This window comes from Dryobates pubescens (genome assembly GCF_014839835.1).
Source record: "Dryobates pubescens isolate bDryPub1 chromosome 41 unlocalized genomic scaffold, bDryPub1.pri SUPER_41_unloc_1, whole genome shotgun sequence".
Lineage (NCBI taxonomy): Eukaryota > Metazoa > Chordata > Aves > Piciformes > Picidae > Dryobates > Dryobates pubescens.
Genome location: NW_026530685.1, coordinates 66274 through 92481, shown reverse-complemented (window position 1 = coordinate 92481; position 26208 = coordinate 66274). Strand labels below are relative to the sequence as shown.

Genomic DNA, 26208 nt, shown 5'->3' with positions numbered 1-26208 from the left:
ACAGGAGAGGTCCATCCATGTTCCATCAGCACCCAAATGGACAGGAGAGGTCCATCCAAGCTCCCAGCAGAACTTTGTCCACACTCCAGCCCATCACCTGATGTCGATGTGCAGGTCATGGTGGTGTTGGCTGCTCCCTAGTGGGGCTGCAGAAGCAAAGTCCCCTCCCTGTGCAGGAGGCAGAGCCCTGGGGAGCCGTGGGAACCCAGTGGCTGTCACTTGGAAACACGCAGGGAGGGGGAAAAAGAAGCAGAGTTCTGCAAACCCATTCCAAAAGCAGAGAGGTCAAGAGAAGAAAAGAGGCCACCCCCCAACCCCACCCCACCCCCCTACACGCTGCAGAACTATCCCCAGGGAGAGGAAGAAAGAAAACAAAGCAACCAACATTTAAATACAACTTCATAAATATTAAACTGTGACAACAAAAATTGAGCCTTGGGTTTGCCTCCCTCCTGCTGGGAGGGAACAGAAGAGGCTGGGCGAGGAGGGAGGCTACGAAGCGTCTAATATAGACTCAGCTATAAAGTGTGACCTGCTGGATCGGGGGAGGGGCTGGGGGGGAGGCACTCTGTCCCCCCTCCCCCCCCAGGACACTGGCCTGGCTCCCCCCCACTCCCAGTGTCGAAAGGCTGGGGGAGGGGGGGGTGGAAGGAGGTCTGAAAGCCCTTGAGGGGTGAAGGATTCCTCAGTGGCTCCAGCAGCAGCCAGCCCTGGGCACCCGGGGACCCGGAGTAAGGCCTCTGCCACTGGGCCTGGGGGAGAAGCAAAAAACTTCCTCACAGGACCTTAAAAAAGAAGGAAAAGCATCTCTTTTCCTTTAAAAAAATAGCAGTTTGTGTTGGAAGGCTGAAGGGGAGGATGGGAGAGAGCCTTGGCTCTGCACCAGCAAACCCCACCCCCAGCACTACCTTCTTGGCTTCCTCCTCCTTGCTCCCCTGACAGAGGTCACTGAGGGGGAGGAGGTTTAAAAGATAGAAAATAACCACAAGGGAAGAGTCCAACCCCCCAGGAACAAGGAAGAAGAGGAAAAAAATGAATTCATCACTTCCTTGCTGAAAACCAAAGCATTTGGTGAGAAAGAAACCAAGCAGCCCAACACCTGCCCCGAGGGGCAGGGCACAGCATCCCTGGGGGGATGTGGCAGAAGGGAAGTTTCCCTTTCAGCTTATTGTGGTAAAAAATCAGACTCAGAAGTACCCCTTGGAGGCAGAAGTCTGCCCTGGGTGGGTAGGGATTTGGGTTTGGGGCTGCTGGGAGCACCAGTGTGGCTAAGAGTAGAGATATCAAAAGGGAGGGGGAGCTATAAAAACAGGGAGGGGTGGGGAGGTGGTCGGCAGGATGGGGCCAGGGGAGGGAAGGGGCTGGGGCAGGACAGGGCCTGGGGCAGGGCCAGGGTGGGGCAGGCTGCATTTGGTCCATTTGCTTAAGAAATACTTCTTTAAAAAAGGCTGCCCCTGACAAAAACCTTTCTCCCTTCCCCTGCAGCTGCCCTGCTTGGTGAGGAGAGGGAGGAGAGGGTTTAGCTTAAAAACCAGGGGGAGCAAAGCGATCCCAAAACCTCCTTGATGGCTGAAAAGCTTCGCAACGTTCCCCCATGAGCAGCCAGGGCAGCTCCCAGCTCTCCTCCAGCTCCTCCTGGGGTGAGGAAAGGTTGGAAAAGGAGCCAGGAGCAGCAGGGCTGGGGGAGAAGAGCTCCTCTGGGGGCAGTGCAGCTGCTGCTCCTCTCCTGCTGCCTGCCTGTCAGATGGAATACTGCAGAGAAAGAGCCCAGCCCCTCCTCACTACCAACCACCCCCCCCAGAGGAACTGCACTGCAGGCCTGAGGAGAAGTGACTGAATCCAGAGCAACCCCTGAAATCAGAACCCCCTTCAAAATACCAACCCAGCCCCTGCTCTGCTGCCAGCTGCCCCAAGGAGGCTTTCATGCCCAGCTCCCACCCCCCTGCTCTGCTGCCAGCTGCCCCAAGGAGGCTTTCATGCCCAGCCCCCTGCCCCCAGTAAGGCCGAAGAGCCGTCCGCGCTTGCCAGGTCTGCGGCGTTGGCACCGCTGCCAACTCCCTGAAAGTCAAATCCCTTTGCCAGAGGGTTTCAAGCCCTGGTGGAGCAGCTCCTCCTCCTCCTCCAGGCTTCCAAGGAGGACATCAGGGACACTGCAATGTGCTGTGCTGTGTGGGGAGACTTCCAGGTGCCTGAGGTCCAGCTGGTGCTGGTTGTGTTGTGGCTCCCAGTCGAGCCCAGCCCCAGCCTGGCCAGCTCCTGGCTTTCTGGCCAGAGAAGGTTACTTTAAAAAACCAAACAAGATAAGGAAGCAGCAGCAGGGGCTGAAGGCTGTCAGCCTCCACAGGCCAGGCAGAGCTCAGGACATTCTGCTGCCGTCGCGGCGCTCCCCGTGAGGGTCTCACTGCAGAGAGAACAGAAGAGAGGAGAAGCTGGCTGAGGAGCAGCAGCAGCATTCCTCTGCCTGCTCTTGGCTGTAAAGCTTCTCCACCCTGGCAGCAGCAGGGAGAGGGTTGTTGGGGTGAGGCTAACCCCCCAGCCACCAGCCTGCATTAACAGAGGGGCTGAGGGTGTTCATGTCCCAGCACAGGGATGAGTCTGGGCAGCTCCAGCCTGGTTTATCTCTGCCCTAAGAGCCAGGCTGGCCCCTCAGGGATGGGCAGTGGCTCTGCTCTGGCTCCTGCTGATCTAACTTGAGGTGGTTTGGGCAGCAGATGAGCACTGGGAGCACAGTGGGCACCTGCCCCAGGCAGGCTGAGCTGTCACAAGACAGAAGGGGTGAGGAACATCTGCCCTGGTCAGCTCACTCTGCATGGAATCACAGAGTCCCAGCACGGTGAGGTGGGAAGGGAGCTCTGGAGATCATCTCCTCCAAGCCCCCTGCTCCAGCAGGGCCCCCACAGCAGCTTGACCAGCAGCACAGTGCCCAGGGAAGGTTGGAAACTCTCCACACCAGGAGACTCCACAACCTCTCTGGGCAGCCTGCCCCAGGCCTCCAGCAGCCTCACACCAGGAATGTTTCTCCTGCTGTTCAGATGGAAGCTCCTGGGCTCCAGTTTGTGCCCCTGCTCCTATCACTGGCCACCACTGAGAAGATCCCAGCCCCAGCCTCATGACCTCCACCCTGCAGATACTTAAATGCATTCAGCAGATCCCCTTCTGGGGCTGCTCTTCTCCAGCCTCTCAGCCTTTGCTGCTCACAGAGCTGCTCCAGGCCCCTCAGCAGCCTCCCAGCCTGCCCTGGACTCTCTCCAGCACTTCTGTCTCTGCAACAGGGGAGCCCAGCCCTGGCCCCAGCCCTCCAGAGGTGTCCTCAGCAGGGCAGAGCAGAGGGGCAGCAGAACCTCCCTTGCCCTGCTGGCCACACTCTGCTGACTGCCCCCAGCAGACCCTTTGGAGCTCCTTGGCCATGGGGGCACCTTGCTGTCCCCCAGCACTTCCAGGTCCTTCTCCACGGAGCTGGTTCCCAGCAGGTCCCTCCTCACCTGTACTGGTGCAGGGGGTTGATCCTTCCCAGGAGCAGGACCTTCCATACCCTACTGTGTCCCTGTTCCCATCCCAACCAGGGAACAACCCCCTCAGTTCTCCATCCCCCACCTGGAGCTGCTCTTTCCCCCTGCAGAGGGAGGTACTCACAAAGCTGATCTCTGTCTCCTGGAGGTCTTCCAGCTGCTCTCTCAGATCTGCAGTGCCCTCAGGCAGGGCTGGGCCTGGGGAGCCGCTGGGGAGACAGAAGGGGGAGACCAGTAAAGCAGGTTTCAGAGGCTGTCAGTTAAGTCCCATCTCCAGGCCTGCCCAGTGCCCTCCAGCCAACTTCCCAGCATGGCACAGAGGCCTTGGGTAGGCAGGTTCACCATGGAGGCCCAGGCAGCAGGACCCCTGTCAGGTCGAGGGCTGAAGGTTCAGCTGGTGCCTGCAGACACCCAAACCACCACCAGCCCCCTCCTAGTCTTGACACCACCACAGCCAGCAGGAACCAGCAGCTTGTGTCCAGCCAAGCAGCAGCAGCAGCACCTCTTGGAAGAGCTCTTCAAGCACCTCATCAACATGGAAATGGTCCTGGGTGAGAACAGTCCAGGGACAAAGAAACCACCAAGCCCTCTGCAGAGCTCAGACCTGTCTGAGCCTTTCCAGACAGAGGCACTTGGGTTTGAAATAGCCCCTGGCAATCCTTTTATGCCCTTTTCCATCCATTTCCCACATCAACTTCAGCTACAGCCTGTCAGCAGGCCAGGGAACACCCTGGACATCTCCACGACACCACAGCTTGCTGTGGGCTGCCCCCCTCCTGCTTTTCCTCACTTCTTTTATGATCCTGCAGCTGGAAAGTTGCAACCTGCTGGCTGAGGAACATGACAGCCCAGCATGGGCTTTGTCCTGCAGCCTGCTGAGGATCTGGTGGCCACAGCTGCCTGTGAGCTCCTTGCTTCTGAGCCATGCAGAAATTTATCACACAATCACTGGAGAGGACCTCTAAGATCATAGACTCACAGAACTGTCAGGGTTGGAAGGGACCTCCAGGCTCAGCCAGCTCCATCCCCCTGCCATGGGCAGGGACACCTCACACCACAGCAGGTTGTTCACAGCCACCTTCAGCCTGGCTGAAAACACCTCCAGGGCTGAGGCTTCCACCACCTCCCTGGGCAGCCCTCAAGGGGAAGAGCTTCTTCCTAACATCCAATCTGAATCTCCCACTCTAGTTTTGCTCCCTGCCCCCCCAGTCCTATCACTCCCTGGACACCCTAAAAGGTCCCTCCCCAGCTTTCCTGTAGCCTCCTTCAGATCCTGGATGGCCACAAGGTGGTCTCCTGGGAGCTTTCTCTTCTCCAGACTGAACAGCCCCAACTCTCTCAGGCTGTCTTCATCCAGTCCAACATGCACCCAACACCACCACAGCCCCAGGTGCCATGGCCACAGGTTTCTTGAACACCTCCAGGGCTGGGGACTCCACCATCTCCCTGGGCAGCCTGTGCCAGTGCCTGACCACTCTTGCAGGACACAAATCGTTCCTCATGGCCAACCTGAACCTCCCCTGGGGCAACCTGAGGCCATTTCCTCCCTCCAGGGGAAGGTTTTGAGCAGAGTCTGGTTCTTCCCCTCACCTAGACAGGAAGATGCCAGGAGCTGTCCTAGTCAAATCCTTTGCTGAGCTGTCAGCTTTGTGCACCTGCACGCCCACTGACCTACGTGGAGATGGAAGGAGAGAGACCCAGGGTTAAGGCAGCAGAAAGGACACCTCAGGCATGCTGATGATGGCCTGGAAAGGAGCAGCTCTGGTTTAGGATCCCTACCAAGAAGTCTCCCACGTTTTCCAGAAGGTGTTAAGAGGTGTTCATGACAGTTGTGTCCTGCTCTCCTGCAGCTCAGGGCAGAGCTGGCACCAGGCAGGGGCAGGAATGGGGAAGGTGGTTTCTGATGACTTCCAGGCAGAGCAGGAACAGAGTTGTTCCACCCCAGAACAACTTCTGCTAATGGGATCATCCTCTGACCACAGCTCCTCCTCGGCCCTGCTCTGCTCACCGCTCCAGCAAGAAAGGAAGCATTCACGGGCAGCCCCCAGCTCCCTTGGGGCTCTCCATGCACCTCAGCTTCCCAGATGTTTCAAACCACATCTGCACAGCCTCCCCTCCCCAGGAGATGCACAAGCTCAGCACTGACCCACTCAGCAGGTGCCAAAGAGCCCAGCCTTCTGAGAACAGCAGCAGGAACAGTCATCTCCAGCACCGTCACCTCACCGATGGCCACAGCACTGCCACCAGCTCACAACTGCCTCCACTCCAGAACAAACCAACACAGGACACAAGAGGAACTGAAAGCCATGGAGAACCCCCAGACACCCCACAAGCAGCAGAAGCAAGATCACATCCTGGGCAAAGGGCTGCAAGCAGGGACAAGGACACCAGGCCCCTGGCTTACTCATGCTCGACCCCACGGCACTGAACTTCCTCCCCCAACACGGAGCACTCCGAGAGGTCTAAATGCAGCCATGCCAAACCCCCAGGCATCAGCACAAAGACCTCCTAGGACCTCTCAACCCAAGCTCCTCCTGCCATGCAGCAGAGCAGCCAGAACCTCCTTTCCTTACCTGTTTGCAGGTGAGTTGAGGCCCCCACTGCCCAGGGAGGAGGTGGAGAGGGTGGTGGCGATGGAGTCGCTGTTGGCTTCGTCTGCCGGCAGCGTCCTGGGCAGGAGGTCTGGGCGGCCGAGGTGGGAGCCTGAGTTGAAGCATAAACTGTTCCAGCACCAGTGGCATCATGTGGCACCAGCTCACGCTAGCCAGGGCTGGGGATTACACTGGGCCCCACCTGAGACACCCAAGCCAAGCCCAGCAGCGAAGAACCAACCCTGCAGGCAGCTCTGCACCAGGGCAAAGCCTCCACACAGCTGGAGGAGTCTCCTTCCCCGGAGACTTTCCAGCCCCCTCTGGGTGTGCTCCTGTGTGACCTGTCCTGGGTTCTATGCTCCTGCTCTGACAGGAGGGCTGGACTTGACGACTTTCAGAGGTCCCTTCCAATCCCTAACATCCTGGGATCTGTGATCCTGTGCCAGCCCAGCTTCTCCTCCCACTGCACCAGCCCCGTGGGCAGCAGCTGTTGGGAGGAGAGCAGGCAGGCGGCACCAGCACACAACGTGGAGGTGTCTTGCAGGGCTCAGCAGGTAACAGGCTGCCATTAGAATCACAGAATGGTGGAGGCTGGAAGGGACCTCTGGAGGTGATGACCCTGCCAAAGAAGGGTCACCCAGGGCAGGTGACAGGAATGCATCCAGGTGGGTCTTGAAAGCCTCTCGAGGAGGAGACTCCACAACCTCTCTGGGCAGCCTGCTCCAGGGCTCTGTCATTTTCTCCTCATGTTGAGGTGGAACCTCCTGGGTTCCAGCTTGTGCCTGTTCCTTGCCCTGTCGCTGGGCACACCAGTGGCACCTTCACCTTGACACCCACCCTCAGCTATTCACAGACATTGATCAGATCCCTTCTCAGCCTAAACACCCCCAGGGCTCTCAGTATTTCTTCCTAGCAGAGCTGTCCAAGTGCCTGCATCATCCTCACAGCCTCTGCTCTGCCCTCCCCAGCAGATCTCCATCTCTCTCCACCTGATCCAGTATTCCAGGTGTGGTCTCACCAGGGCAGCACGGAGGGGCAGAAGAACCTCCCTAGACAAACACCAGCTGAGAAAGAGACTTCTGTAGGGCTTTGGCTCTTCAGCCCAGACACCAACCTTGCTCTACATCCACTTCTGTGGTCAGCTGTGCCTTCGTCTCGCAGGCCAGGGCCGGCTGGGAGGGCAGCGCTCCCTGGCAGCTCCGCCGGGGAACCGCCGCGCCGGAGCGACTCTTCTTGGACGGGGAAGGCTTCACTGCAGGACAACAGGGAAGGAGAAAGCACTTTTCTGACTCCTGCAGAAGGGGTAAAGGGCCCACACAGCCACCTGCCAGCAGGAGGAGCCTGCCAGGAAGCTTGTGCTGTGAGGGGCGAAGCAGCTCCTGCGAAGTCACACTTCTGAGGCAATAATCTGGGAGGAAGGAGGAGGTCACCGAGGTCCTTTTAGGCTCTGCCTTTGGAACTCAGCTGCAGACTTTGAGCAGAACAGTAGAAAAGTAGAAATGAATCACTGCTGGGTGTGAAAAGGAAACCAGAAGATTGTTCCAAACAAACTCCTTGGCTGGGTGTCTGGGGTGAGGGAAGCTGCACCCCAGCAGTGCTTCACACTTCATTGCCATCCCCATCCCTTGGCTCTTCTGATCTTGGCTGCTCTGCTTCTGCCTGACCCTGGCTGCAGCCTAACCCGCTGCTGTCTCTCAACAACTCTCTCTCCTGGGGGGCAGTGGAGCAGGCTTCTCTGGTGGTGTGAGCAGGGGGCTTGGGGGTGTTTGCTGGTTGTCAGTAGCTGTATGACAGTGTAAATGTTGTACCTGTTCAGTGCATTCCTTGTGTGAGTGTAGCTCTGGCTTGTGAGCACAGCCTCCTCTGCCTCTGACTGAGCTGGTCTGGCTGAAGTTAATGCTGGGAGGAACTTCAGCCCCCCACATCACAAAACAACTGGTGCCCATTGAACCCGGGGCTGGAACCCACAAGCCAGAGATGAAGAGCCTCAGTGCTCACCCAGCTGAGCACCAAAGAGCCAAGGGATGGGGATGGCAATGAAATGTGAAGCACTGCTGGGGTGCAGCTTCCCTTTCCCCAGACACCCAGCCAAGGAATTTGTTTAGAACAATCTTTTGGTTTCCTTTTCACACCCAGCAGTGATTCATTTCTACTGTTCTGCTCACAATCTGCAGCTGAATTCTAAAGGCAAAGCCTAAAACTAGCACAGTGACCTAGCACAAGGGCTTCCTAAAGCTCTCAGGGAGTCCTAGAATGGGCTGGGTTGGAAGGCACCTTAAGGATCATCCAGTTCCAACCCCTGCTGTAAGGCACAGACAGCTCCCACCAGCCCAGGGTGCTCCCACCTGGCCTTGAACACCTCCAGGCAGGAGGCAGCAACAACCTCCCTGGACAACCTGTGCCAGAGTCTCCCCAGCCTCACCATCAAGAATTTCTTCCTCATCTCCACTCTCACTCTCCCCTCTCCCATCTCAAAGCCATTGTCCTCATCCTGGCACTCCCAGCCCTTGTCCAAAGTCCCTCCCCAGCTCTCCTGGAGCCCTTCAGGCACTGGAAGGCTGCTCTGAGGTCTGCCTGGAGCCTTCTCCTCTCCAGGCTGCACAGCCCCAGCTCCCAGCCTGTGGCCACAGGGGAAATTCTCCAGCCTTTGGATCACCTTGGTGGAGTCCTCTGGACCCTCTTCCAAGGCAGAGCTGCTGAGCAGAGAAGGCAGCAGCCAGCCAGGGGGCAAGGGCAGGGCTGGGGGAGGCACTCACGTGGGATCTTCTTGAAGGCCGTGTTGCACATGAAGCGCTGGAACCGCTCTGCGTAGAAGCTGGGTCTGTGCACAGACACAGTGTCCTGAAAGCCCAAGGGACAAACATCAGAGGCACAGTCTGAGCCACCAGTTGACCAAGCAGCTCAGCAGGAGCTTGGCTGCAAACAGCAGGGATTGGATACACATGATCACTACACGGGAAAGGACAAGCAGAGGACCAGGGGTAACGAACCCAACCCTTCAGAGAGGACCTGGAAAGTAAAACTTGGACCCAAGGGGACAAAGAGAAACCTCCTGGAGGAGTCCTGTGGCCAGGAGGAGCAGGCACAGCTCCAACAGAAGCCCAAAAGGCAAACCCTGTCCTGGGCTGCAGCCAGAGGAGTGGGGGCAGCAGAGCAGGAGAGGGGATTCTGCCCCTCTGCTCTGTTCTGCTCTCCAATCCTGCCTCCAGCTCTGCTGTCCCCAGCAGAAGGAGACACAGAGCTGCTGGAGTGAGGCCACAAAGATGAGCCAAGGGCTGGAGCAGCTCTGCTGGGAGCACAGCCTGAGGGAGATGGGGCTGTGCAGCCTGGAGAGCAGAAGGCTCCAGGGGGACCTCAGAGCTGCCTGCCAGGACCTGAAGGGATCCTGCAGGAAGGCTGCAGAGAGACTTCTCCTGAGGGTGTCTGAGCCAGGCTAAGGGGCAGGGTTTGGAGCTGAGGCAGAGCAGGGTTAGACTGAAGCTGAGGAAGACATTCTTCAGTCTGAGGGTGGTGAGACTCAGGCTGCCCACGGAGGCTGTGGCTGCCCCCTCCCTGGAGGTGTTCCAGGCCAGGCTGGATGAGGCCTTGAGCAGCCTGGGCTGGTGGGAGGTGACCCTGCCCATGGCAGGGGGCTGGAGCAGATGAGCTCTGAGGTCCCTTCCAACCTGAGCCATTCTGTGACTCTGTGAGTCTATGAACAGACCCTGCTGCTACTGCTGAGCAACTTCAAAAGGGAGACTTTTCCACTTACCCCATCATGGACAAGAGCCTTCCACGAGTGCTCCAACTTCTTGACAAATCTGACAAAGGATGAAGAACAATTTTCACACCAAGTCCTCCCTGTCTGTGTCATACCCTGGTGGCTCAGGCCCCAGCCTGGCTTCTGGCCACAGGGATGAGGACACCATGAACACCAGAAGTAGTGTCAGGAATGGTGTGGGCAGCAGGAGCAGGGCAGGGGTTGTGCTCCTGGGCTGGGCACTGGGGAGGCCACAGCTGCAGTCCTGGGCTCAGGGTTGGGCTCCTCACTGCCAGAAGGACTTTGAGGGCTGCAGCAGGGCCAGGGAAGGGCAACAGAGCTGGGGAAGGGTCTGGAGAAGAGGTCTGGGGAAGAGCAGCTGATTGTTCAGCCTGGAGAAGAGGAGGCTGAGGAAGACCTCATTGCCCTCTACAGCCCTCCCTGAGAGGGGGCTGCTGTGAGCTGGGGGTTGGGCTCTCGTGCCAAGGGACAGGACAAGAGGACATGGCCTTGAGTTGCCCCAGGGCAGGTTCAGGTTGGCTCTGAGGAAGAATTCATCCTGCAGGAGTGGTCAGGCACTGGCACAGGCTGCCCAGGGAAGTGGTGGAGCCTCCTTCACTGGAGACTTTCAAGACCCATCTGGAAGCATCCTGTGTGACCTGCCCTGTGTGACCCTGCTCTGGCAGAGGTCCCTTCCAACCACCACCATTCTATGGGTCTGGGAGTCAAGGAAAAGACAAGCCAGGGTTGATTGGAGTCACAACTGCTTCCTCAAAGCCAAAGCAGACTGGGCAGGCAGTGGTGTGAGCTGGTCTTTGACCCTGAGGTGAGAGCATGGAAGGTCTCTGACCTGTAGGACTGCAGCACATCGATGATGCCAATGTAGAGCAGCAGCCGCTCCCCCTTGGCGTTGCGAGCTGGGATCCCTCCCATCCTGGGGGAGAGGAGAGGAGGTCAAACATCACCTGCAGCCTGGGGTGCCCTCAGGGTCAGGTGCAGCCAGGAGTGCTGGGGCCAGCTCTGGGCTCCCCAACTGCAGAGGGCCTGGGAGCTACTGGAGAGTCCAGGGGAGGCTGGGAAGCTGCTGAGGGGCCTGGAGCAGCTCTGTGAGGAGCAAAGGCTGAGAGGCCTGGGGCTGAGAGCCTGGAGGAGAGCAGCCCCAGAGGGCACCTGCTGAATGCTCAGCAGGAGCTAAAGGGGCTATGGGGGGCAAGAGGCTGGGGCTGGCATCTGCTGAGTGGTGCCCAGGGCCAGGCCAAGGGGCACAAAGTGGAGGGCAGGAGGAGAAAGTTGTTTGGTGTGAGGGTGCTGGAGGCCTGGAGCAGGCTGCCCAGAGAGGCTGTGGAGTCTCCTGGTGTGGAGAGCTTGCACACCCCCTGGGCACTGTGCTGCTGGGCAAGCTGCTGTGTGGGCCCTGCTGGAGCAGGGGGCTTGGAGGTCCCTTCCCACCTCACCATGCTGGGATTGGGGGATTGTGTGAACTGTTCAACAAGGTCAGCACGCAGGAGGCATCCACTGAGCAGCAAAGAATTGGTCAGAGCAGAATGATTTGTCACTAAATTAGCTGACCACCTGAAAATGGACCTCTGAGTGTGGGAGCTGAGGCTCAAACCCACTCATGCACAAGAAGAGGGAGATTTAGAGTAGAATAAGGGAGACATTTGCCACACTGAGGGTGGTGAGACCCTGGCCCAGGTTGCCCAGAGGGGTGGGAGATGCCCCATCCATGGAAACATTCCAGGTCAGCTTGGACAGGATCAAGCTGATCTAGTTGGAGATGTCCCTGCTCAGAGACGACCTTCAAAGGTCTCTGTCAACCCAAACTTCTGTTGTGGTATGGATGGAGCTAGGAGCAACCTGCTCTAGCTGAAAACGTCTCTGCTATGGAGATGGCCTTCAAAGGTCTATTTAAACACAAACTTCTGTGATGCCATGGATGGGACTCTGATCAACCTGTTCAGGCTCTTCTCAGCTGCACCCTGGGATAGGCCAAGGGGTAATGGATATAAACTGCAGCACAGGAGGTTCCACCTCAACCTGAGGAGGAACTTCTTCACTGTGAGGCTCACAGAGCCCTGAGGCAGGCTGCCCAGAGAGGCTGTGGAGTCTCCTTCTCTGGAGCCTTTCCAGCCCCATCTGGATGTGTTCCTGTGTGACCTGCGCTGGGTTCTATGGTCCTGCTCTGGCAGGGGGTTTGGAGGATCTTTGGAGGCCCCCTCCAACCCCTAACATCCTGTGACCCTGTGAAGATGTCCCTGCTCACGGAGGAGATGACTTTCAAAGGTCTCGTTCAACCCGGACTCCACTGTGGTACCACGGATGGGGTAGGAGCAGCCTGCTGTAGATGGAGATGTCCCTGCTGGCTACAGGGCAGCCCTGAAGGTCCCTTCCCACCCAAACTCTTCCATGATTTGATGATTCTAAGAGACCAGACCAAGAGCACCTGAGCCACACTTACTGGTCATCTGTTTCTATGGTGCCTCCCCTCCGGGCCTCCCCCTGGATGGACTCCATGGCCGTGGAGTAGAGAGCCTTCTGGGCAGCGGGGCGCCGCGTGTCGGCCTGGCAGGTGCCATCTGCCATGGCATGCTCCCTCTGGGCCAGGTCCATGTTGTGGATGGCAACCAGCAAGCTGTAATCCATGATTTTAAAGCTCTGCAGGACCTGGGCAGGAAAGTCAACAAAAGGATGGGTCAGAACTGCAAGGCCCAGAGAAAGTCAGAGCAGATGTTCATGGGGAATTGCTGTCAGCAGCTTTGCCTCCAGCTCTGAGCCCGGGGAGGGGACTTGAATCCGTGGCTCCTGCAGAGTCAGCTCAGGGACAGCCACCAAAGGGGCTCAGGGAAGAGCCATCAGTGGTACCCCTCTCAGAGTGCCAGCAGAGGAGGACAACGACACCTGCAGGGCCACCCAGCCTTGAGACCAGACTCAGTCACACAGCCCCTGCCCCTCTCCCTGGCTCCTGCCCTGCTTCAGAGCTGAAGCTCAGCACAGAGGGTTTCCTCCATCCTGCAGCAAAGTCCTGGGTTTAAGTCTGGCTGGAAATGCTGAACACAGCTGGGGTCCAGGTCCTGCTTCTTGTCTACACCACCACCAAAATGTGTGTTCTGTAAACCAACAGGCTCCATGGCTGGCAGCCACCATCCCCTCGTGGTGGGAAAGGGTAGAGAAGTCATAAACCAGAATCCCTTTGGTTGGAAGAGCTCTTTGACATCATCCAGTCCAACCATTCTCTAACCCTATCAAGGCTGGGGTTAAACCATGGCTCAGCACCACATCTCTGCAGCTTTGAAACCCCTCCAAGACTGGGGATTCAACCACCCCCCTGAGCAGCCTGGGGCAGTAGCTGGAAACCCTTTCAGTGAAGATGTTTCCTCTAATGTCCAACCTAAACCTCCCCTGGGGCAACCTGAAGCTGTTTCCTCTTGTCCTATCACTTGTTCCTTGGCAGAAGAGCCCAGCCCCCACCTCACTGCAGCCTCCTCTCAGGGAGCTGTAGAGAGCCATGAGGTCTCCCCTCAGCCTCCTCTTCCCCAGGCTGAACCCCCCCCAGCTCCCTCAGCTGCTCCTCCCCAGCCCTGCCCTCCAGACCCCTCCCCCAGCTCCCCTCCACCCTTCCTCTCACCAAGCAATCTCTCTGCAGCGTTTTGCAGAGTGCATTATACATGTCAGAGTCCAAGAAGAGACCATCAGGGATGTCCTGCATGAAGTCTAGGTCCTTGTAGGTGGGGAAGACCTTCTCCCTCTCCTTCTGGGACGCTCGGCGCTTGTAGGTGGAGCCCTTCAGGTCGTACTTGAGATGCATCCTGACGGAGCGCGGCAGCAGGTTGTTCATCACCACGATGCGAATGTTCTTGCCCCCGGCCTGCACGCAGTACAGGCCATAGAACTTTGGCAGCAGTGTCCTGGGGTTCTGGTTCAAATTCTGAAAGCACCAAGAGAGAAGAGCTGAGGCTTTCCAAGCTGCTCTGCTTATCAGAGCTGTTCCACTCCTTCCCTGCGTGTCTCAGACGGAAGCCGAAGTCGCCAGGAGAGGAGGGGCAGAGGGAGAGCTGGGCGAGGCCTCCACTTGTCAGCACCCTCTGCCTCTGCCCCCCTCAGCTCTGCCCAGATCAGAGCCCAACCTTCAACCCACCCCCACCATGGCCACTAAACCATCCATGGCCACAGGTTTCCTGACCACCTCCAGGGATGGGGACTCACTGGGCAGCCTGTGCCACCATGTAGCCATCAAGAGAGCTTCACTCTCCAAGCTCCCTCAGAGCAGGAGCTTTCCAACTCTTGACCCTCACAGCCAGAACCAAGCACAGCCCTGAGAGGGGACACCCAAGAACTTTGCAAGACAAAGTCTCACATCCCTGAGTAGCACAGCAAGGAGGCAGAAAACAGCTCAGAGCTGGAGCACCCTGTGACCTTCAGAGAGGGTCTGAGTCACAGAATGGTCTGGGCTGGAAGGGAGCTCCAAAGGTCATCCAGCCCAACCCCCTGCAGTCATCAGGGACATCCCCAACTAGATCAGGCTGCCCAGGGCCCTGTCCAGCCTCACCTTGAAGATCTCCAGGGATAGGGCCCCAACCACCTCCCTGGGCAACCTGTTGCAGCGTTCCGGCAGCCTCACGGCGAAGAGCTTGTTCCTAACACCCAGCCTAAATCTGCTCTAGTTTGAAGCCATTGCCCTTGGTCCTATCTCTGCAGGCCTTTGGAGCAGTCTCTCTCCAGCCTTCATGTAGCCCTCCTCAGGTACTGTAAGGTCTCTACTAGGTCTCCCCAGAGCCTCCTCTTCTCCAGGCTGAACACCCCCAGCTCCCTCAGCCTGTCCCCACAGCAGAGCCACCCCAAGTCCAACCTGCACAGGGCACCAGACCGGCGACACCCAGGCTGCTGAGGGTAGCCCGCGGCTGCCTTGGCACGCTGGGCGCGTGGGGGCCCTGCCCAGCCTGCAGAGGCACTCACCATGTAGTAGCCAGGCAGCAGCTTCTGCAGGAACTCAGCCTCCTTGTGCTGGACCGTTTTGATGATGAACTCATCGTCGCTGGAGACGTAGAACAGGGACCCACTGGCCCCAGAGTTGGAAAGCTCGATGAGAGGCTCATTGCAGAGCGAGTACTGAGGGGGAGACGGTGAGAAACAGGTGAGAGAGCCATGAGCAGGGAACTTCAGCACCGAGGACTCCTCCTCTTCAACAGATGGAGCCTGAGGAGGGCAGACTGAGGCTGGAGATGAGGAAGAAGTTCTTGAGGGTGAAGAGAGCCCGGAAGAGGCTGCCCAGGGAGGCTGTGGATGTGTTCAAGGCCTCCAGCAAGCTGTGCTGGTGGGAGGGGTCCCTGCCCACGGCAGGGGCTTGGAGCTGGATGAGCTTTAAGCTCCCTTCCAACCCAAACCCTTCTGTGAATCTCTGAAACCCTAACGGAGCCAAGCCCAGGGGCACAGAGGGCATCCACAGAGCCGACCGTGGGCCCCAGCAGATGAGGGCACACAGCAGAGAGCCAGCAACACGCAGGAGCCAGGGCCAGGGCCCAACTCACCAGGTAGTCGTCAGGCCGGATGCCGAAGAGCTCCCGGAAGTAGCGGAAGGCCACCGGGGCGTAGGTCTTGAAGCGGAAGTCGTTGTAGTGGTGAGCTGGGGTCAGGTTGCTGCCTTCACTGAGCAGGGGCAGAAGCACACACAGAGGTTGGAGGAACTACCCCAAAAGCCCTTGCCAAGTGCTGGGTCCTGCACTTGGGTCCTCTGGGAGCTAAGCTGCACCCTGAGGAAGTTTGAGGATGACAGAGCTGGAATTGAGCTGCTGGAGGCTCTGCAGAGGGCCCTGGCCAGGCTGGAGCCTTGGCTGAGCTCAGTGGGATGAGGTTCAACAAGGTCCTGCCCTCGAGTCACAGCAACCCCAGGGAGGCTCCAGGCTGGGGGCACTGGCTGGGAACTGCCCAGTAGAGACAGGACCTGGAGGGGTTGGTGCCAGCAGCTGGAGGTGAGCCAGGGGGTGCCCAGGTGGGCAAGAAGGGCAGCAGCAGCCTGGCCTGGAGCAGCAAAGGTGCTGCCAGCAGGAGCAGGGCAGGGATGGTGCCCCTGGGCTGGGCACTGGGGAGGCCACAGCTGCAATCCTGGGCTCAGGGGTGGGCTCCTCACTGCCAGAAGGACTTTGAGGGCTGGAGCAGGGCCAGAGAAGGGAAACAAAGCTGGGGAAGGGTCTGGAGAGGAGCAGCTGAGGGAGCTGGGGGTGGTGAGGCTGGAGAAGAGGAGGCTGAGGGAGACCTCAGTGTTCTCTACAGCTCCCTGAGAGGAGGCTGGAGCCAGGTGGGGGTTGGGCTCTTCTGCCAAGTCTCAGGTGACAGGAGAGGAAACGGCCTCAAGCTGCTCCAGGGGAGGTTCAGGTTGACCATGAGGAACAATTTCTGCCCTGCAAGAGTGGTCAGGCACTGGCACAGGCTGCCCAGGGAGGTGGTGCAGTCCCCATTCAAGAAACCTGTGGCCAAGGCACTTGGGGCCATGGTTTGGTGGCCAGGGGGTTGTTGGGTTGGGCTGGATGAGCTTGGAGGCCTTCTCCAACCTTAATGGTTCTATAATCTCATGTTTTGGTGGAGCCTCCTCATGTGCAGGCAGGGTTAGGAAATTACCCCTGCTCCCCAGCACCAAAGCAGCAGGGGGAGAGGCAGGCAAGCAAGCACCAAAGCAGCAGGGGGAGAGGCAGGCAAGCACCGACCTGGGGAAGAAAATGCTCTCTACTACGTAGAAGTCCTGCATGAGGACGTCGCGCTCGGGTTTGGTGCTCAAGCTCCCCACTGTGTGTGTGATGCCCAGCTGAATGGCTCCTTTCAAGGCAGATGATGTGGTCTGGAGGGGTGGAGAGCAGGAGTTAGACACAGGCAGCAGCAGGCTGAAAACAGGAATAATGGAGTTTGAGCCCTCCCAGTTTAAACCAGCACCCACAGCTGGAGGGTTTTACTGGTCCCAGCTTCCCTGGTTCCCTTCTCCTTGCTTGGGGATGGGAACATCCCTGAGAGCCTCCTGCTCCATCCCTGCACTCTGGGTGCTGGAACAGTAAAGGACTTGAGCTAGAGCCAGCACCCAGCTGGCCCTTGAAGGACTTTCATCCTCTCCCAGCACTTATTCCTGCACCCTGTAGCCAGCTGGGGACGACCCAGGGAGAGCTCTTCTGGGGTCCCTGGCAAGAAGCAGGCTCTTGGCACCTTGCTCCTGCAGCACTTTGAGGCTTGCCTTTCCCCACCTTGCACACAGACTCAGGTCCCCTGCAGACCAAGGCACAGCCAGCACACAACAGCTTCTGTTTGGTGCTCCCAGACTCGTCCTGGCTAGCCAGGTGGTGGCTTTTGAAGGCAGAGCTCAGAGTTGTGTTCACACAGAGGAGCAGAGAGCTGAACCCTCTGCAGGGAGCCCTGGAGGGGTTGTGTCCCTGAAGCTCCTGACCATCTCAGACCACCAGGACATGGCTCATGCTCTGGGCTTGTCCTTCCCAGGCAGCCTGGCTGAGAGCTGCTCAGCACCCCAGTGTCCCCCACCCTGCCAGCTCCCAGAGGCACCAATCCTGCTGGAGAGGCTGAGGCTGCACAGCAGGTGCACACAGCTCATGGCTGTGTCACTTGGCTCACTCAGAAAGCAAGCTGGGCTCAGGACAAGATCCAGGCCTCACCACCCAGATCCTCTGTGTTTGTGTCCTTAAGCTAAGCCCAGTTCCATGCCACATGCAAGGAGTCACCCCCGGATCAAAGCTCCTGGCAAGGGGACACTGCAGCGTCTGGGGGACAAGCAGCTCAAGCTGTGTCCCCTGACACATGCTCCAGGCAGCCCTGGGAAGCAATGGGAACGTTTCTGCCCCTCATCTGCTTTGCTGTTCTCACAGCAGCCAAGACCTGCTCATCCTCCCCTTCCCTTTCCTTCCCTTCACATCCTTTCCTCTTGTTCCCCATCCTTCCCTCCCTTCTTTCCCAGCCTTTCTTTCCCATCATTCCCAGCCTTTCCTTTCCTCCTTCCCTTCCTTTCTTTCCACCCTCACCCTCTAGAAGCTGCAGCTGCTTGCAAACAGCTCTGGGCTCAGCTGCCCCAGTCCTGAGCTCCCAGGAGGCTCTCCCTGTTGCTCCCCAGGGCCCAGAGCAGAGCCAGGGGTCCAGGTTGCCAAGGAACGAGGCCTTCCCTCTGCTGTAGGCCAGCAGCAGCTGAGCAGCTGCCTGCCTGTCTCTGTCTCTTCCACAGGGCAAAGCATTGTGACAAACAGCTCAGCACCCCTGGAGTGGGAGGGCCTGGAAAGCAGCCTGCCTGAGGCCCATTCCCACAGGAATCCCTTGTGGTGTCCCCCCAGGTCTCTGAGACCTCTGCAAGAAGCAGTTCCAGGTGCTCTCCACTGGCTCCTACGTTTCTCTCCTCTTGCTGCTCTCCAATCTTCTGAGTCTGAGGGGAAACTGAAGGCCAGATGCAGTCTTGATGAGAGGAGCAGCTTCCAGAAGGGCAGGAAAACAAAAGCTGGCTGCTTGCAGAAGCACCAAGGGAGTTCCTGCCTTCCCTCCCACTCCTGACAGGCAGCTGGGACACAGCTGGATTAGAGATTGCAGACCAGAAGCCTGCCTGACACAAAGCACTGCAGGGTCCACAGCAAGATTTCAGCTACCTCCTAGAAGCTGACCTCCCTTCAGAGGAAGTTGGCCCAGGCTGAGTCCAACAAACAGGAGGCAGCAGCCCCCCAAATCCTCACATTGAGGTTCTTTCCACCAGCAGCCAAACAATCTCCTCCTTGTAAAGCTGAGTCCAGTAATGCCCCAAGACCTGTGGGGCCCAGAGGGCTCAGGCAGCACCCAAGGAGCCAGAAGGGGTTGAGGAAGTGCTGCCAAGGGGCAAAGCTGGGAAAAAAAATCTCCTTCAGAAGGCTGTAGAAGAGAAGCTGAGGAGCAGCCACAAGCCCTTGGGTTCCTTTCCTTTGAGACCTTCTTCAACCACTCTCACAGACACCCCCAAGCTTCTAACACCAAATCTCCTGAGCCATGCTGCTGCTCCAGGGTCAGGAAGAGGAGAATGCAAAGAGTGCAGCTGCTGGAGAGGGTCCAGAGGAAGCCACCAAGATCAGAGGCTGCAGAACCTCCCCTGTGGGGACAGGCTGTGAGAGCTGGGGCTGTGCAGCCTGGAGAAGAGAAGGCTCCAGGGAGACCTTAGAGCTGAAGGGGCTCCAGGAGAGCTGGGGAGGGACTTTGGAAGCGCTGGGAGTGACAGGACGAGGGACAGTGGCTTTGAGCTGGGAGAGGGGAGACTGAGCCTGGAGATGAGGAAGAAATTCCTTGGAGTGAGGCTGGGGAGAGCCTGGCACAGGCTGCCCAGGGAGGCTGTGGCTGCCCCCTCCCTGGAGGTGTTCCAGGCCAGGCTGGATGAGGCCTTGAGCAGCCTGGGCTGGTGGGAGGGGTCCCTGCCCATGGCAGGGGGCTGGAGCTGGAGGAGCTTTGAGGCCCCTTCCAACCCAACCCTTCATGGCTCTATGCATGGCAGCAGCTCCCTGAGCTGGGCCAGAAGCCACTCACCTTCTTGTAGGTGGTCTCCCCCGTGGAGTCCACTCCTCTGTGCCCTTTCTTTATTGTCTGTGAGCCTGGCTGCCCAGATCCTCCTGGCATCTAGGGTCAGAGTAACAGATGATAAGAAGCAAGGAAACAGAAGCCTCAGAGGCTGGTGGCTGCCCAGAACCATCCCTGTGCCCTCCTCAAGGATGGAGCCTGTGCTGGGCACCCCTAAGGCCATGGATGCCTCTGGGACAGCACCAGCACTGAAGTGCCTACAAAGCAGCAAACGACTGCTGGGTGCTCAGGGCTGGACATCTCCTTAGAGGCAAGACCAGCCCAGAGGCTTTGCCTCTCCTGGTCACAAAGAGATCAGGACTTCAAGCCTGGCTCAAGTGCTGCCCATCCTACTGCTTTCTGCCAGCACAGCCAGGTCCTGGAGGAAACATTTTAGGAAGGTGGCAAATTCTGCTCTGACTCATGCCCCAGGAGCTGGCTTGACTCATCAGCTTCTAGCACAGGCAGCTCCTCTCTGGAGCCCCAGCCCAAGCCAGCTGAACTCCTTGCTCATGGCAGGGGAGCTCCAGGCTGGTTTGGGGGCAGAATGGCTCAGTTCCAGGACAAGCTGGGCAGCAGGTCGAAGGAGGTGATTCAGCATCTCCATTCTGCACTGCTGAGACCCACCTGCAGCACTGTGTCCAGCTCTGGAGCCCCCCACACCAGGACATGGAACTGCTAGAGGGGAGCCAGAGGAGGCCACAGAGATTATCCAGGGGCTGGAGAACTTCCTCTGTGGGGACAGGCTGAGGGAGCTGGGGCTGCTCAGCCTGGAGAAGGCTCCAGGGAGCCCTTAGGGCAGCCCTCCAGGATCTGAAAAGGGCTTCAGGAGAGCTGGGGAGGGACTTGGTACAGAGGCCTGGAGTGAGAGGATGAGGGCTGATGGCTTCAGACTGGAAGAAGCTGGACTGAGGGGAGACATGAAGAGGAAACTCTCCCCCAGGAGGGTGGGAAGGCACTGGGACAGGCTGCTCAGAGAAGCTGTGAAGGCTCTGAGCCTGGGAAGTGCTCAGATCCAGGCTGGATGGGACCTTGGGCAACCTGGGCTGGTGGAAGATGTCTCTGCCCATGGCAGGGGGGTGGCACTGGGTGAGCTTCAAGGTCCCAGCCCAACCCAGTCTGGGATTCCATGAGTCTGGAAGGTGTGGGCTTGGGCAGAGACTCCCTCAGGCAGGAGGAATGCTCTGGTTCCCCAGCTGAGCACCTGCAGCTCACTGCCCTCACTGCTGCCCAGTTTCCCTCTGGCTGGCATGGGACTGGCAAAGGAGCAGAGGAGGCTGGCATGCACCAAGCAGCTTGGGGGGCAGAAACTTACCTCAGGGGTGAGGGATTTCTTGAAGGTAGATGATCCTGTCAACAGAAGGAAAGAGCCACACTCAGCAGGGGGAAGCACTGCCAGGCTGACACACAGCTTGGCTCCACCAAACATCTGAAGCGTCACTGACTCACTGCTGCTCTCTTCCCAGCTTCTCCTCCTCCAGCAGGGAGGGATTCTGGGGAAGCCACCAGGAAATGCTGCTCTGCTTACCCAGGTTGGGGGCAGAGCTGTGGGTGAGGGTCTGCCCTGCCCCCACTCACCTGGCTCTGCCACAGGACCACCTTCAGAGGTGGTTCCTCACCTTCAGTGGAGGCTTCTTGCCATCCATTGATCAGGACTGAGAGGGCCAAGAGCTCTGCAGTGTTTCAGGAGCTGTGCTGACCACACTTCACCTCCAAATGCTTTCCAGGACCTCCTCCAAGCTGAAGCCAAGGCCAGGAACTTCCCTGCCCCCCGTGGTGCTCAGCACCTGCCAGGTGATGCTCTGATTTTCTCTTTTAGGCCTCAGCTCCCATCTTGGAGATTTGGTTTGGAGGCAGTGAGGAAAACCCAGGAGCCATCAGGGTGGCTCTGCCCCTCTGCAGTGTCCACACCACCAAGCCACCAGCTTGAGCCCAGGACACAGCTGCTGCCCCAGCCAGGCTCTGTGCCTCCAGCCCAGACAGCTTCTTTCAGCTTCTCCTTCAGCCTCATTTGCAGTGGCAGCCAAGACCACAGCCTTGCAAAGCTGCCCTCAGCCAGGAGCACCTCCCCCAGGTCCCCCACAGCAAGGGCAGGGCTCTTCCCAGCCTCCTTGAGTGACCAAAGCTCTCCTTTCAATCCAGAGGGGCCCAGGGAAAGCACCAAGTGGCTCCAACCAGCCTCCATCCTCTCCAAGCTTTGTCCCCACAAGCTCTGTTGTTTGTCTTGGAAGTTTCTTGCAGCTGGCTCTCCTCCTTCCCTGGCACACCCAAGGCTCTGTGGAGCTGGCCACCCTGCCTCCCCTCTCTCAGAATCAGGGAACCTGGGTTGGGAAAGCCTGAGCCAAATCAGAAACCCAGCACTAGAGCAGGTGCCCCAGGGCCACCTCCACAACACAACCACAGAACCATTCAGGCTGGAGAAGACCTCTGAGAAGGTCAGGTCCAAGCAGGAGTCCCACACCTCCATGGCACTGCTCAGCCATGTCCCTTAGTGCCACTTCTGCAAGGGAGCCACAGAAGCATTCAGGCTGAAGAAGACCTTCCAGGAAAGCCTCTCTCCCATCCCTCTTCCCCTTCCCATCTGGGGTCACCTGCAGCTGGAAGGAAGCTTCTGTCTCTTGGTGGCTTATGATTAAGCAATGACTGACTCCCATCACCTTGCTTCTGAACTTGGCCAAGCTCCACCAGGACACAGAGAGGGAGAAGACCTCCTGGGAATCCCAGCAGGCCACCTGGCCAGTGGCAGTGAGGCCTCTGCTTGAACCAAGTGTCTGCAGTGATGGCAATGGAAACCTCTGCAAGGCCTGTGACTGAGGCCAGCCCCAAGCAGCACCCCCAGCCCCCTGGGCTCAGATTTAATCAGCTGTGCAGAGCTCTCTTCCAGGAGGATTTCACTAAAGCTCTCTGGCCACAGCAGCAAATCTTCTCTCTGCTGCCTTAATCACCTGCAGGGCACAGCAAGGGCAAGAGCACAGCCAGGCTGGGCTGGAGCAGCCAGCACCTCTCCTGTGCCCTGGGACACCTGGGGGTGTCCTCATCTGGGGCAGTTCCTCCTCTTCCACCACCACCCAAAGACTGCAGTGTCCAAGAGTCAGAACTGGTGGGGTTGGAAAAGCCTTCCAGGATCATTGAGTCCAACCAGCAACCCAACACCACCGTGAGCAGCACACCCTGGCCCCAGGGGCCACAGCCACACACTTCCTGAAACCCCTCCAGGGATGGGGACTCCCTGGGCAGCCTGTGCCAGGGCCTGACCACTCCTGCAGGACACAACTTGTTCCTCATGGCCAACCTGAACCTCCCCTGGGGCAATCTGAGGCTATTTCATCTTCTATCACCTCAGACTCCTCTTCAGGGAGCTGCAGAGAGCAAGGAGGTCTCCCTCAGCCTCCTCTTCTCCAGCCTCACCACCCCCCAGCTCCCTCAGCTGCTCCTCCCCAGCCCTCTTCTCCAGATCCTTCCCCAGCTCTGTTGCCCTTCCCTGGCCCTGCTGCAGCCCTCAAAGGCCTTCTGGCAGTGAGGAACCCACCCCTGAGCCCAGGATTGCAGCTGTGGCCTCCCCAGTGCCCAGCCCAGGGGCACAACCCCTGCCCTGCTCCTGCTGGCAGCACCTTTGCTGCTCCAGGCCAGGCTGCTGCTGCCCTTCTTGCCCACCCTGGGCACCCCCTGGCTCACCTCCAGCTGCTGGCACCAACCCCCCAAAGTCCTATCTCTACTGGGCAGTTCCCAGCCACTCTGCCCCAACCCTGGAGCCTCCCTGGGGTTACTGTGAGCTAAGTGCAGGACCCAGCTGGTGGCCCCAGTGAGCCTCATCTCACTGACCTCAGCCTATGGCCCCAGCTTGGCCAGGCCTCCCTGCAAGGGAGGAGTCCAAGAGGGTTCCTCCTCTTCCCCCACCACCCCAAGGCCACTGGGTCTCTGCTCACCCCTGCCCAGAGTGATTTGGGAAGCACCAAGCAGGACCCTCCTGCCCAGGATGTTCCCAGCAGGGCCGAGTCAGCAGGGGGAAGCTGCAGCCCCGCGCCCCCAGCGCCGCCGCAGGAAGCTTCCCCTCCCTCCCTGCCTGCCTCCTGCTGGCTTCCACCTGAGCCTGCTGTTGACTGGGACCTGGCTGACTGCTGCTTGACCACCACAACACCCCCAGTGCAGGCCTGAGCATGAGGATGGACACCATGGTGAGAGGTCTGCCAAGCATCCTTCTCCCCCTCTGCTCAGAGCCCACCTGCAGCACTGCAGCCACCTCTGGGGCCCCCAGCACAAGGAGGACCTGGAGCTGCTGGGGAGGGGCCAGGGGAGGCCACCAAGATGAGCAGAGGCTGCAGAGCCTCCCTGTGGGGACAGGCTGGGGGAGCTGGGGCTGCGCAGCCTGGAGAAGAGGAGGCTCCAGGGAGACCTCAGAGCAGCCTTGCAGTGACTGAAAGGGCTCCAGGAGGGCTGGGGAGGGACTCTGGACAAGGGCTGGGAGTGCCAGGCCCAGGGCCAATGGCTTTGAGCTGGGAGAGTGTGGTGGTTTTACTGGGGGGAAACCTCAACCCTCCACAGAGAGATTTTGAGTGGAGATGAGGAAGAAATTCTGGAGAGTGAGGCTGGGGAGGCTGTGGCTGCCCCCTCCCTGGAGGTGCTCAGGGCCAGGCTGGATGAGGCCCTGAGCAGCCTGGGCTGGTGGGAGGGGTCCCTGCCCGTGGCAGGGGGTTGGAGCTGGCTGAGCTTTGAGGTCCTTTCCAACCCAGCCCCTTCTGTGCTATCTACAAAGCTCAGCCTCCCTGCAGCCCCAGCAGTGCTGCCAGGTGAGGTCAGAGGACACAGCCCCAGGGGCTCCACACCAAAGAGCTTCCTTTGTCTCCACCTCCTTCCACTGCAGTGCAAAGGGAGGTCTGGGGGGAGGCTTGGTGCCCTCCCACGCTGCCTGGAGAAGTGAAGGTGTTAAATCCAGCAGCACCAACCTGACACAAATGAAATCACTTCACCAAAGCTGCTATTCCTGGAGCTGCCTCAGCACCTCTCAGACGAGAGAAGCCCAGAATGGGCAGGGCTCGGGAGGGACCTCTGGAGATCATCGACTCCAACCCCCTCCCAGCAGCCAGAATTCGACCTCCTGAAGAGTTAAATCAGCCCAAAGGCCACAGAGAAGGGTGAAAAAGTCACACCCAGTCCACGCTGCCCCCCCCAAAGGTTCCCTTTTCCTTTCCTGCCCCTGGGAGCAGTCCCTGGGGACCACTCTCAGAGCATTGCTCAGAGCTGTTTGCTGGCAGCTGAATCAAGCTAAGCAAGCAGCTGAGCGGCTGGGGCTGAGCCTCAGCCAGCAGCAGCCTGCCCTCCCCAGCCCTGCTGTCATGCTGCCGAGGCAGAAGCAGCCTGACCACGCCGTGAGGAGGGCTCCTGGGCTTGGCCAAGTACCTGCAGGGGAGGAAGGGCTGTGGCTCAGATCCTGCCTGGTGGGAGCAAGGAGGAGGCTGCCACAGAGGCCCAGGGCAGGGTTAAAGCAGCAGCTCAGAGCTGCTCAGACTCGAGCTGCACCTCTGTGGCTTCAGAGCAAACTGAAGAGGGGAGGGGGTGAACACAGCCAGACACAGCACCAGCCTGCAAAGCCCCCCTGGGGCAGGGCAGCCATGCAGAGCCCTTCCTCCTGCTCCCCGGGCCCCCGAGCTCACAGGCAGCAGCAGGCTGGAAGGGACACCTCCAGCTGGCTGTGCAGGGCCACATGGAGCCTGCTGGTGGCTGTGCCCAGGGATGGGGCCTCAAGCACACCCCAGGGGGCAGAGGTCTGCACAGGCAGCTCCTGGCAGTGCGAGGGATGGGAACAGTGTCCCTCCTGCCCTGGCTTCTGCCCACAGCGGGTGGCACCCCGGAGCAGAGCACAGAGAAGCTGGCCCTGAGCTCAGCCCACCTGAATGGGGCCATGGGGATGCTGGGCAGAAGGCTGGGGGGCAGAGGAAGGAGCCAGGCTCTGCTCAGTGCTGTCCAGGGATAGCACAAGGAGCAGCATGAACAAACCAGAGCCCCCAAGTTCCACCTCAACAGGAGGAGAAAACTCTGTGCTGAGAGGCTGCTGGAGGCCTGGAGCAGGCTGCCCTCAGAGGCTGTGTCCCTGGGTGAGCCTGCTCTGGCAGGGGGCTTGGACTGGATGATCTCCAGAGGCCCCTTCCAACCCCTACACCATTCTGTGACTCCGTGATGACCTCAGAGGCCTCTTCCAATCTGAGAGATTCTGTGACTCAAGGCTTGGGCCCAGCAGGCACTGCCTGGGAGGCAGGTTGGGAGGGGAACTCTTGTAAGGGCTTCTTGTGCTAGGACAAGAGGGAATGGACTGAAGCTTGAGGAAGGGAGACTGGGACTGGAGAGGAGGCAGAAATTCTTGACAGCAAGGGTGGGAAGACTCTGGCCCAGGCTGCCCAGGGAGGCTGTGGCTGCCCCCTCCCTGGAGGTGCCCAAGGCCAGGCTGGGGGAGGCCTGGAGCAGCCTGGGCTGGGGGGAGGGGTCCCTGCCCGTGGCAGGGGGCTGGACCTGGAGGAGCTTTGAGGCCCTTCCAACCCAATCTGTTCCACATTGGCCACATCCAATTTGCTGTGCCTGAAATCCCCCCAGAGCAGCCTGCTGGGGGGAGTCCTTCCCAACAAAAGGGAACAGCAGCAGGAATTCTTTCCTTCCAAATGCAAACACAGCCAAAAACAAAGCAGAAAGACCCCTCTGGAACAGTCCTGCTGGTGGCCAGCAGGATGCAGAGAGCAGTCTGGGTCAGGAGAGAGCTTCCACAACACACCTCAGGCACAGCAGCAGCTCTGCTGGGGAGCAGGAGCAAGTTAATTAGAGAGGGAACCCCCCC

At 59.0% G+C, this 26208-nt stretch overlaps 1 protein-coding gene across 1 annotated transcript; it reads right to left on the bottom strand.

Annotated features, from left to right (window-relative positions):
- Positions 1-3200: 3200 nt before the first annotated feature.
- On the bottom strand, positions 3201-19445 carry PIP5K1A (phosphatidylinositol-4-phosphate 5-kinase type 1 alpha). Its single transcript, XM_054179111.1, has 13 exons — positions 19356-19445; positions 16538-16668; positions 15365-15482; positions 14793-14945; positions 13465-13764; positions 12298-12503; positions 10690-10773; positions 9852-9900; positions 8857-8941; positions 7215-7352; positions 6083-6212; positions 5100-5180; positions 3201-3718 (listed from the first exon to the last, which is right to left on the bottom strand). Exons 1-13 carry the CDS (start codon positions 19443-19445, stop codon positions 3217-3219), a joined length of 2067 nt encoding a protein of 688 aa, XP_054035086.1. The 3' UTR covers positions 3201-3216.
- Between the last annotated feature and the right edge of the window lie 6763 nt (positions 19446-26208).

Excerpts from the sequence above, each read along its gene's own strand:
- PIP5K1A (XM_054179111.1), bottom strand. The coding sequence starts at position 19,445 with ATGCCAGGAGGATCTGGGCAGCCAGGCTCACAGACAATAAAGAAAGGG. Across the intron at positions 13,765-14,792 it reads TGCTGCCTGGCTACTACATG|AATTTGAACCAGAACCCCAG; the intron begins GTGAGTGCCTCT and ends TGGTGCTTTCAG. Across the intron at positions 6,213-7,214 it reads AGAAGTGGATGTAGAGCAAG|GCTCCCACCTCGGCCGCCCA; the intron begins GTTGGTGTCTGG and ends GCTTCAACTCAG.